General features: G+C 40.9%; 1 protein-coding gene across 3 annotated transcripts; it reads left to right on the forward strand.

Moving 5' to 3' along the window:
* Positions 1–41: 41 nt before the first annotated feature.
* On the forward strand, positions 42–12,362 carry LOC308405003 (glucocorticoid modulatory element-binding protein 1-like). 3 transcript variants are annotated; one of them, XM_080895367.1, is made up of 11 exons: positions 42–167; positions 257–2,493; positions 3,592–3,733; positions 5,249–5,307; positions 5,557–5,678; positions 5,838–5,941; positions 6,382–6,566; positions 6,883–7,029; positions 9,613–9,750; positions 9,989–10,105; positions 10,190–12,362. In XM_080895367.1, the coding sequence occupies exons 3-11, from the start codon at positions 3,609–3,611 to the stop codon at positions 10,726–10,728; spliced, it is 1,536 nt and encodes a 511-aa protein (XP_080751493.1). In that variant the 5' UTR covers positions 42–167; positions 257–2,493; positions 3,592–3,608; the 3' UTR covers positions 10,729–12,362. The 3 variants fall into 3 exon arrangements, with proteins under 3 accessions (XP_080751493.1, XP_080751494.1, XP_080751492.1); XM_080895368.1 differs by having other exon boundaries at positions 60–362; positions 2,261–2,493; XM_080895366.1 differs by having other exon boundaries at positions 60–2,493.
* The last annotated feature ends 40 nt before the right edge of the window (positions 12,363–12,402 follow it).

A 12,402-nucleotide genomic window follows, 5' to 3' on the forward strand; every position in this document is an offset into this window, starting at 1 on the left:
AATCAAGTTGGTGTCCGGGATTCCATTCCCAAATAGGGCTGGCCTGATCCGTAGGTGTTCGCTGACCTGAGACCAGCCAGCGGTAGCAGTGCTTCTTATTTACGCTCATTAGAAACGATGGAAATGCCGAACCGGGATCTTTATTTGAAGATGCGTGCGTGTCAAAGGTGGAAAGTGCAGTTTTAAAGCAAACATGAAACATTCAGAAACACCTCGTCTGTTCGCTTTATTAACTCGCCCGAATTTCCGTTCTCAGTCTAAGTGCTAAGACTGCCATCTTCCGGTGAATTCAAGGCAACAACAAAAATATAACAAGCGCCTGTTCTAGAGCCACGATTAATCATTTTCCTCAAGATTTAGAGGTATGTATTTTTTCTTTAATCTTACGTGTGTTTTTCTATTATTCCAGCCTTTTAATGTCTTCGTCAATCAGTTAGTTCTTCACTTTAAAAACATTTCTGCTTTGACAAGTGCTTTTAAAAAAACATCGTTTTGTCGCTGTCCCAGGAGACTCCTGTCAAACGCACCCAAATTATGAACAAATTGAAGTATTTATTCACTTAATGCCATGAGTCCCCAATCAAAGTATCACAGAGTATTCATGTGATCTAGGAGCACTCTGACTGTCATTTTAAAGAAGAAAGACTGAGAGGCCATGCATGCATTTATCATCTGGTTTAAAGTTATAGACTGGAAGTTATCAGAATATTGGAGATGTGGGTCTGTTGTACCTGAGAGAGAGCTGGGGCATGCTCTGGTCACGACACACATGAACAGGAGAGCTGATCCTGCTGCACTACGAGCCCCAATCTGGGCAGCCTTGATGCTTCTGGCTGTAAGGATTACACCACCTGCTGGTGTGACTCTCCAAAGGTCACCCCAAAAAAATCCCTGGTCCGGTCCATGCTTGTTAAATATTATTGCATTATTATTGCATCAACACATTCTTCGACCATCAAGACCAGGTGTGGAGTGTAAAGTACAATATGTATCCAAAATTATCTATTATTTATATAAATGATATTTGTAAGGCATCTGATATATTAAAATTAGTATTATTTGCAGATGACACAAATATTTTTTGTTCTGGGGGGAATCTAAAGGAGCTGCTGGATACAATTACTTCAGAAATGTGCAAAATTAAAAAATGGTTTAACAGGAACAAACTATCGCTAAATCTAAGTAAAACTAAAAGGATCTTATTTGGGAATTCCCTTAGAAATGCACAAGTGCAGATTCATATAGATGGTGTGGAAATTGAAAGAGTACTTGAACATAAGTTTCTTGGTGTGATTATAGATGATAAATTAAACTGGAAGTCTCATATAAATCATATACATAACAAAATTTCAAGAAGTGTCTCAATCTTGAGTAAAGTAAAACACATTCTGGACCACAAATCACTCCACATTCTCTATTGTTCCCTGATTGCACCGTATTTGAATTACTGTGCAGAGGTTTGGGGCAATATTTACAAATGTTCGCTATCATTCAATCTTTATATTACAAAAAAGGGCCATAAGGATAATCCATAAAACTGGTTACAGAGATCATACAAATCCACTATTCTTAAAATCAAAAATTCTAAAATTCACAGATCTGGTTCATTTTCTCACTGCACAAATTATATATAAAGCAATAAATAACCTGCTTCCTGACAATATTCTAAAAATGCACGGGTATGTTGGTATGGGTATATATATATATATATTTGTAGGTTGTGTATCCCTGAGGTGTTAATGGGGTTGTTGAAAATGTGTATATATGCGTATGTGTATATACGTATGTATGGATAGATAGAAACATATATGTATATATATTTTAAAAAAAAATACACATGACATATAATGTAATTGCAAGGAGGTATTTCTGTAGTCTATTGATACTAGATAGTGGAAAAGGGGTGGGATTAAATAAGCTTATGCTTCTTCCTGCTCCTTTTTGAACATGAACGTTATTTGGAGTTGTGGTTGCTCGTTTTCCTTTTGTTTTGCTTTGTTCATTTGTCTCTTTTAATTCTATTTTGTTGTACTTTTTCAACATGTTCAAAATAAAGATTCAATCAATCAATCAAATATGTAGGTGACGTGAGGGTTGAGCCTGTCGTATTAAAACCATAAAGCTACACGTGTAACAAACAAAACCCAGATTGTTGAGCTAAGATATGTAATTTGTGTAATAATAATGATACTACTACTACTACTACTAATAATAATAATAGTTCTTGCGGATTTTCCCTGGATTGGAAACATGCTCTGAGGCTGGAAAGCTTTCAGCCTGTGCACAGCCGTGGAGGCGCTCAATCCAAGCCACATAAGAGCAGTCTGACCGATTTACACATCGCGTGCGAGCCAACCGCTTCTCGTGACAGCGGGACAGATGCTTCTCAGGCAAATGCTGCCTTCACTGCAGGAAGTCTAAGCGAAGCAGCACTGCGCATGCTATCGCACTTCTCTGACGACCGGAGGATGAATTATCCCCTGCTGTAAAACGGTGAGTAAAACTACGACAATGTCTACATACAGTCGCAGGTAGAGTGTGTGGGAGTTTGACACGGGACACGGTGTTTTGTGCGCCTTTTTATTTTTATTTTTTCAAAGGACAGGGTCGCGCGTCCCTGTCGGGGTGTGCGTGCCTCCGCACCAAGCAGACGTCAGTTTGAGTGGGTGCAGGAGTGTGAGCAAGGCACGCAACTGTTCGTGCTGTATGAGTTGGTGATCCACACTGTGTTAAGGCCACTTAATACAGCGTGGAAGTTATTAATCAGTGCTGTTATCTGCTCTTTACTGCATAACAAGCCTGCCAGCCACTGTGTCTCTGCTGTGGAATCACCCAAACAGTTTATAAATGAGTTTCTCCTCGGTGCCTTTCATATGTATCTGCTATCATCTCCTACTTATGTTGGACTGAAGTGATATAATAGAGAGAACCAGGCTCGAATGATTGCAAAGGCACTTTATTTATTATTAATCGGTAGCTTTTTACCCTGGAGCGGTTTCCCATTTCGCACTGACCGTATATTATCACAGTCCAGTGGGTACTTTGTTCACATTTGACCACTCCATAATGTGATTATGTGCCAATTTTTAAAGCAAATTCTTAAGGTGTTCTGTAGCCATAATTATAGCACACACATACACATACATATAGGCAGGCTACATGGCAGCATGCTTTGCAGACTGCTTTATTTCATCTGGTAACAATGCTCCTGCAGATTGCATTTGTTCAACAGACTGACTGATCTGATGTCAGATTATTCCTTTGACTGAATGAATTAAATAGATGAATATCCTTGAATAGACTTTGCTGTGTTACGTTTGTAGGCAGTGCTTTAGTAAAAGCTGTAAGCTTTTGTTTCAGTATTTACGATGTTCTTGTGCATTCTTAGCAGCAGCATAGGAAGCAAGGCCCGGTGATGTGAGGATTATGTCATTTTAAGCCCTGTATGGACTCATTTCTATGACAGTTGCATGCAAGAAAAGGCTGTTAGAGGGGGTGGGTGGGTAAAACTCAGTGATTTGCATGTGCATTAAAGCGTGCACACTTGTCATGTGGACGTTAACACGCCTGCTCGCCCTTTTCTGTCTGCAGCTCCGAGAAGAGAGGTGATGGCGGGTGCTCAGGTCACCGTGTCTTCAGAGGAGGTCATGACTGCGAGGGAAGAGGAGGGAGAGCACAGCAGTACTGAGCAAAAATCTCAAGTCCTCTTGCACCTGCAGCCCGTCCTGCATGGGTAAAGTGGCTCGTATTAATATAAGCGCTTTGTTTGTGTGAAGAGCACAGTGATCTTTGTGTTAAACAAATTATGTGAGATACATCTGTTGTTTAATGCAGACTTAATTCAAAGAACACAAAATCAGGCAGGTATACAGAAGATGACCACATCCTAAAGTGAGACACCTTAACAACTATATTATATTTAAAGGCAACCTTTCCAACTCTTGCTAAATAAATACAATGAGCATAAAAGGAAACTGAAGTTATTGTTATTTCACTGTTGATTCTTTTAGCTAACAGTCTTTGAGTTTCAGTATGGATGCATTCACAGATTGAATAGAATAGAATAGAATAGAATTCAACTTTATTGTCATTGCACATGCACAGGTACAGGGCAACGAAATGCAGTTTGCATCCATCCAGAAGTGCTTCAGTGATATAGATATATTACAATATATATTAGCAATAATATAGATATGTGAGTATATTACAGAAATGGGTCTATTATGGTATGTTATAATGTACACGGTATGAAGTATGTTGTGAATATTCTATAACTATAAGTATGTACAGGCTGTAGTGAGTACAAGCTATGTACAGGATATGAACAGGATATAAATATGAAAAACTATACAGAATATGAAATAAATAACTTTACAGAATCTGAGATATACAGCTATACAGAAATGGGAACTATGGAAGTTGTAAACAGTTGTAGGATTAAAGATTATCGAATGTACAGAATGATTATTTACACAGAGCTATACAGTAGTGCAGTTAAGATAAGTGAGGGTGTAGATAGTTTCTACAGAGGCTATATAAAGTGCTAGTGGTTGTGAGTGGTGGTTCAGTCCATGTTATTATTGTGTGTTTGAGGGTACAGTTGTCCATTGTGGTTGTGTGTATGTTCAGTCCATGAGTTAACGTGGGTCAGATGTCAGCAGGCAGAGTTCAGGAGTCTGACAGCTGTGGGGAAGAAGCTGTTCCGGTACCTGGTGGTCTTAGTCCGGAGGCTCCTGTAGCGCCTCCCATTGCCATAAAAAGACAGATTTTTTGGGGGGAAAATGTCATTGACAGGCATACCATCATGCAGGCTGACCTTCCTTTGACTATAGTAAAAAATCTTCCTTTATTATGCACTGAGTAGCACTGGTGGCTGCCAGTATTTTTATTGTTTGGAAATGTTTGGCTTTAGTTGATTTTTTTTTTAGTTTCAGTGTTAGTTTTAGACTTCTTAAATTATTATTGTATGGAGGCTGAGATTCTTGTAGACATCCAAAGTCTCAATAAAGACGTCATCAATGCTTTATCAGGCAAATTGTAAAAGTTTTTTTAAAGCAAACTAACAAATACTGACACTGAGGATATTTCCTCTATAAACAATACAAATGCTTTACAGTCCCACATAAAGAGTGACATCTGGTCGTTCTGTGTATACATGCAGCCAACTTGCACGCATTTTAAGAATATTTCCAAGGCTTGCGTGCAATAAATAATTATTTTATATGTGTGGATCTGTCGCCCTCTGCAGGATGAATGATGACATTGCAGACACTGGCACTACAGTCCTGGCCATAGAGACGCATCATGGTGAATGACACAAAGACATTGCAACTAATTGCTGAACTGAACCTTTCAAACACACAGCTTATTCAGTCTAACCGATGCAGTAAACGGAATAATGAATCTCTCAAGCTTCACTGTCATGTAACAGATATACACGGAGAGTATTGACAAACCTCCTGGGGTGTTTGACGATTCTGACTTTCATTACTGCAAATGCACACTGTAATGCCGCTGCAGGCGGTCATGGCGATGTTTGTGTTCTGTAACGTTTAGATGACAGTGAAGCAGATGGAGATGAGGTCGAGTATGGCTACCCCATCACTTGCGGAGACAGCAGGGCGGTGCTGCTGTTTAAGAAGTTTGTGTGCCCCGGAATCAACGTCAGATGCGTCAAAGTAAGTTGATGTTTAGTGTGATCGTTTAATTATTACCTTATTATTACTGCAAAATTAATTTTTGAAAACCTTTCTCCGCGATGGCATTTTGGTCCCTTCTGTCTTATTACTCTCTCAGAAACATAATGTGTGCTGTCCTCCCTTTTTTTTTTTTAACAGTTCAATGACGAGCTCATCAGTCCTAAGCAGTTTGTGCATCTGGCAGGGAAAGCTACTCTAAAGGACTGGAAAAGAGCCATCAGGCTGGGAGGAGTAATGCTCAGGTAGACTCATATAACTTCTTTTTGTCTGCTTTTTGTTGTAGAGCGGCGCACAGCTAAAGTCTCACTCATATAATTTGCAGCTGCTTGGAGTCTGTCAGGGTTTGCCGGTGCATTCCAGAGGCAGTCTGTAAGTGGCATTATCATGATAGCAGGATCAAATAGCACGGATGCAAGCTGCCGAGAAACACTTCTCACCTCTTTATCATGTTTGCGCTTGTTGTTGGTATTACTGTGAGATGGTACACAAAGCTCAAAAGGCCCTATCTGTTCTTTTCATCTTCATTCCTCCAGAGGCCAGATCAAGGCACTCTGTGTCGAGCACACCGCTGAGAAGCTATCAGGAACTCACTGGAAATTCAGTCCTAACATCCCCCCGTAGCTACGTAGCGTAAATATTTTCCTGGAAACTTTGCAGTGTTAACCTGGCTCTCCCCGTGCAGGAAAATGATGGACTCCGGCCAGATAGATTTCTACCAGCATGACACCCTGTGCAGCAACACCTGCCACAGCACTAAATTTGATGTGCTGATCAGCAGAACGCGGCTTCCTCCTGGGAACTCGGTGCAGCCGAGCCTGTCGTGTCTGGCTCTTGACCCTGTTGGAGGGCAGGTGTCTCCCGTGACAGGTAGATTTCAGTTGGCATTCAGTTTGCTGCTTTTTTTTTGCCTCCCACATATGCTTGGGCTGCTGCGGCATCACTCAGGAAACAGAACCTAAACCCTTTGGAAACCACTTGAACATTTACAGAAAAGAAACACAGCCTTAGGGGTTTTTTATTTTTTGGAAAGTAGTGAACGCTTTAATAAGCTTGACGTTTAAATATAAACATCAGCAATAAAAAGTTTGCTTTTAATGTTTACCTCACCACCGCACAGAAGAAAATAAAATCCAGAGAGGAGTGGTCGCATTATGGGTTTCACTGCATTTTGTTCCCATTTCAGAAGATGCACATAAGGCGGCAGAGGTGCAGGAGAGTTTGCAGGATAGGATTAGTGCAGCAGCAGAGTGGAGCAACGGTCCACGGAGGCTTCTAAACCCTGTAACAGCCAATGGACATGCTACCAAAAGAAAGCTGGCTGACGTACCTGGTAATTATAAGAACACGTGCATACACTGGGGTGCTTGTTGAATAGATTAATAAACTGCATAAGGCAGGTACGCCCTATTTTAAATAAAGATAACACCCAGATAATTACTGTTCAGCGGGAAAATCTGTGCACAATCAGTCACTGTTGGAACCGGGAAAGCAGATGGCATCTCCTTTCATGATAGCCCACACAGCAGCAAACCGCTCACCTCTACTGCTCCACTTTGGGTGTTTAAGCAGTCGCCATATGGGTATATGCTCTGTTTAGAAGCCATTTAGTGGCTTACTGCAGTTTTGGGCACAGCACATGGAGCATGTGCAAGTCACATGTTTAACTGCAAATGTCTGTCAGGTTATATGCTAGAATATGTCCTGTAGGCTCCGGCATCATGAAGGTTTTATTTACTCCTGGCATGTGTTACTTTTCCATCTGTTAAAGGAAATGTTTGACTTTAAAAGTTTCAATGCTATCATGGGTGGAGGCACAACTTCAGCCCACAGATCTTCAAGAGGTTGTATGTCTGTGAGCCCTGAAACCTGCCCTGAAGGGTTTAAATGAGTCATCCTGCAGTCCATTTGTCCCTTGTGTCACACCTCTTGCAGCATCAATTGTTTGACCCCTCCACCAAACCACTGAACCTTTGAATCTGCAGTTGTGCCATTCCTGCAGACCGTCCTTAAAGAGCTGCTGACCCCATCTGACATTTCTAAGTGCTATTCTAACCAAAACTTTGATTTAAGGGTGTTTTAAGTGACCTTATCAGGTGCTCTTTAAAGTAGATGACAGTAGATATCGATGCATCTTTAGCCTAGAGATGCATCGATATTGGTACTGTGCAAAAGTCTTGACACACCCATCGTTTCTTTATATTTTGCTAGGACAAAGGGAAAAATGTGCCGAGATTTACTAAAATGTCAAAACATACATTGAAGTATAGTATATAAGTCAAAAACAGAGTTTGTAAAGTTCTAACAAGCTTGTAAGTCAATATTTGGTGTGACCACCTTTAATCTTCAACACAGCCTAAAACCTCTGATTCAAGCTTTTTTCAACTTTTCTTTAAGTAGTCTCGAGGAGGTTCTGGGCTCTGGGGAGGCCGATCCATGACCGATAGTGTTCCGTTGTGCGTTTGGTATCACTGTGATGCTGAAACATGAAGCCAGTGTTAGTCAGATTCTTTCCACATGGTATTACATAGCGGATCAAAATCTGATGGTGTTTTTCTGTGTTCAGAATTCCATCAAGTTTGTTGACACGATCTCCAACATTTCCATGAACCATGACAAAACCTTTCAATAATACTTTGCATATCAAACCGTGACATCTTTGGCATCTTCCATAAATCTAACACAGGCTGCTTGTAATAAACTCCATCAAGATACAATTTAAAATTAGTTCTTTGTCACGTGTAATGTTTTTTTTTATGCTTGAAAGATTCACAGGTCAATGTTAAACGACTTAACAAACAAAAGAAACATTCCACTAAAATCAGGTCAGGTACAAGGACTGGACTGAAAAACGTTTGAAAGACCTTCAGAAAACCTGGACTTGAACTGCTGCTCGCTTTAAAAATATTTTAAAAAAGTCTAGTTTCCTTGGAAGCAAAATAAAACGAAATAAGGAGTGGCTCAGCAATTTTGCACGGAACAGTTTGTGCCGATTTAAAAAGGTAAAACGTGTGGTGGTATTTTACAGATGGTTTTAATAATAAGAATAATGTTCAATATTGATATCTGAATTTTTTTACTTTCTAAAAATAGGTATAGGTATCGGCTCCAAATAAATTGTCAGGCTCTCAGTCCGGGTCCTCAGTAAAATAGCCTGAGATGGTTTAGTGAAGGGCAAATTGAAATGTGTCACAGCACATGGAGTGCTGCTTGTCATAGGGCTTAAAACATATAGCCAATTCACAGCTTACACCTCTACTCCTCTATCAGCTGCTGAAGAAATGCGCTGCTTCTCTGTAATGCACGATGTAAAGAAATGAATGAATTAAACTTCGGAGGGCCTTAAACGGTATTTGGAATATCTTCACCAGACATTCTGCATTTATCTCGACAGATTTTAAGCAAACATGAATTTGCATGCATTTCATATCAAGCGTCTTTGACATTTTTACCACTTTCATGCGCTTGACTTGTTTTCCTTTTCTTTTGGCAGATCTCCAGTAATTCTTCATTCACTCTCAAATTCGCCTTGCCCTCCTTTCTCTCCTCTTGGAGCACCTCTTTTCTGACCCATTTTCACACTCTTTTGTCGTTCCCTCTGTCACATATTTGACATCCTCTCTCCAACTGCTGCATCACTCCTATTTCCTTTATCTCTGTATATTTGTTCCCAGTGTTTATCCAACCCTGACATATTCTGTTTCTGTTTTTCTTCTCTCTTTTCTTCCTCTTTCAAAGCTCTGACTCTCTCCAAATTTCACCTCCAACCCTATTTTTCTTGCTGCCTGTCCCCACAGCAACACAAAGCATTGTATACTTTTACACAAACTAACAAAACGAAAGGACAAACATGCACACACTTGCATAGATTTCTTGATATCCCATTATAACGCCCTACCTATTTGACCTCCTGTAGACGGGGTGTTGACTCTGTGGAAGGGTGTGGCAGACTGCGGGATGATGGGGGAGGTCCTATCCAGCCTCCAGAATGAACTGTTCAGCACTTTTAAGCGGGTGGAGCTTCGCAGTGAGAACGGAAACCTGCAGGAAACAGGTAAGTGCCCACAGTGGTACCCATCTAACCTCTGGACTGTGAAAAATGATTCAGTGTTGATGTTAATAAAACGTCAGCTGAGTCAAAACTTGAAAAATCAGGTTTCAAAAAGATTTTCAATAAAGGCCCCGCCAGCTAAATCTTTGAAAATTCATTGCTATTGATTTTGCAAACAGCTGACTTCATTGTGGACAAATCATTCAAAAGCCTTGTAGCTGACTCTTGATTATTTTGTTAGATGTCATGCTGCTTAATTCCTTGTGTGAGATGTTTGGGCTTTTGGATTCGGTGAAACAAGCCACAGACCTGAGGCGCAGCCAGACTGAAAAGAAAAAGATCCATAACAGTGTTTATGGTGAGAAAGCATTCAAAACTATCACGCGGCACATGCAGAGATACCCCGATGAAGCGAATTAACGATAATTTTCTTCTTGTGTAGACTTCGGTGAGCTCTCGGAGGACAAGGGGAAGCAGAGCTGTGATAAAGGGACATCTAAAAAAGCCGCATCACTAAAACACCCTCGAACTCAGCGTAAAAGCAAGACGAGCAGCCATCCCCAGAGCTCGCTGCCCTCTGTCAAATCAGCCACAGCGATCCAGCCTCATTCTATCACAGGTTTATGTGCTGCATCTTACCCTCATCTCACAATAAACCCTCAGCTCTTTGCCCATTTCTCTGCCTACACCAGCCAGCGTTGTCATGCTGAAACTGGCAGGACAGACAGGGATGTCCACAGTGCCACGCTGGAGGGGGACCGAGAGATCAGTGAGGCAGACAACCAGGAGGCGTTTCATGGGCTGGGAAGGGAAGGCAACAAGAGAAAGGACACATCAGGGATCCACAAAGAACCTGGACAAGGGAGTGTAAAGTTTTGGGAGGGATCTCATGTTAGAAGGGACGAGGTGACAGAAGGCTTGCACGACATTGAAAAGGTGATTATGGGGAGAAAGGCATCAAAGAAACATAAAAGTAAGTGAGGCAGACGACCCCAGAGGGATTCTGCGGGACTAATTGAGGGAATGTGCCGGGAACTGAAAGAAGACACGGAGCGGAGAAACAATTAAAAACAATATGACTTTGTCAAACTCTACTTTTTCCACAGTGAAATATGCAGTACAGACAGCGGTTAGTGGGGTTGTCTTCTCACACAGACGCTTTTTAATGTTCTTAAATGGAAATGCTGGATTTTACAGCATCAGAGGTAATACAACTGAAATGACTCGTCGATTAAGTGACCGACTGTCCCAAACCATTGTTCGAGTCATTATGGGTGTCATAATATGCCCTATTTTGCAATACGAAGATTTATTACTGCTTTTTGAGATTTTATATGACACCAGCACTTAACAGAAAAAATCATTGACATTTCAGGTGACAATGAACGTGTGCTGGTCTGGTTGTTTTTTTTATTATTATCACCCACATAGTATCAGTGTTTCCAATCCTTTACAAGTCTGCCGTCTTTGATGACACTCTTCCTCTAGCTGAACACTGTCACTAATTAATGATAGATTTTTTTAGCAACTTGTAAAATACTTATTTTGTTACTTGTGTTTTGCGATTTATATCTTTTAGATTTTGTGAAATATTTCTCACTCAGGCTGTGATTAGGATTTGACCACCTGCAGACACATCCTGCCTGAAGATGTATGGCTCCCAGTTTCTAATCACGCCCCTTACACTGAGTACTAACAAATACAGAATCTTGCAGTAACTATCCCCTTGCTAGTTAAAAGTAAGAAGGGAGAAATAGCCATCAAAATGACCTTGAGCGATAATGAATGCATTTTGAATAAAAACCTTCGCATTTTGAATTTTTAACAGCAGCAGCGTGTGAGTTTTCTTCAAGCGCTAACTTCACACCACTCAATTTACTGATCCTTTTTAAAGTCAGGGCGTTGATGGAAATTGGAAAACGTTGGTGGTTAATCTACTGACCGTACAGGCAGGAAGCCAATAAATTGCGCACAGAGGTCATTGTTTATTCAAAGTTTCCCTGCTGGTTTTAATCTCAGCGGCTTCATTCATCTCATTACTTCTCACAGTCAGATTGTTCTAACGTCTCACGCGGACACCTGTTACCTTACTGACCTCCTCACAACAGAAACGAGTGTATTTGAACAGCTTATCAGCCTGCAGAGGAGGAAACACTGCTGCTGTGAGTTCCCTGATCACTGTGTTGGACTTGCAGTTTCTTTTTGACAGCCGGTGGAAATTGTCCTGTTTTTTAAGGTATCGCCGGTTTGACTGACCGATCTTCAGCGTTTTAGGCCACACACAGTGAAGTACAGTAGCCTTCTCATGTTTGCCTCCCCGTTGCGTTTTGCTGTTTGTTTGCTTTTCGAGCTGCATGCCGAGGCCGCGTGATAGACGCTGATGATTTGCCTTTGACAGCTTCTCTCAGAACTCTGATGATATGTTATTATCAATTCATGCACAACACTGCCTGGGCAGATGTAGTTGTTTGTGAGGCAACGTGAGTGGCAGCTGATAAAATGACTTTCATCGTAGTGCGGTTCTCAGCATCTCCGCTGACACCTGTCCTGCTGTTGGATTATTCGAACAGTATTTTGCAACATTCTATTAAGTTTAACACAAATTAAACTATAATGGAGAATTCTGAGCTTGTTTATATAAATTGCTGCTCTGTG

The sequence above is a fragment of the Rhamphochromis sp. 'chilingali' genome (genome assembly GCF_963969265.1).
Source record: "Rhamphochromis sp. 'chilingali' genome assembly, chromosome: 11".
Taxonomy (NCBI): Eukaryota; Metazoa; Chordata; class Actinopteri; order Cichliformes; family Cichlidae; genus Rhamphochromis; species Rhamphochromis sp. 'chilingali'.

What these genes read in the sequence shown, in the direction of transcription:
- LOC308405003 (XM_080895367.1), top strand. Translation starts at nt 3,609, where the DNA reads ATGGCGGGTGCTCAGGTCACCGTGTCTTCAGAGGAGGTCATGACTGCG. An exon ending in TCAACGTCAGATGCGTCAAA is followed by an intron (nt 5,679 to 5,837) that starts GTAAGTTGATGT and finishes TTTTTTTAACAG; the next exon opens with TTCAATGACGAGCTCATCAG. An exon ending in CTGGGAGGAGTAATGCTCAG is followed by an intron (nt 5,942 to 6,381) that starts GTAGACTCATAT and finishes CTCCCCGTGCAG; the next exon opens with GAAAATGATGGACTCCGGCC.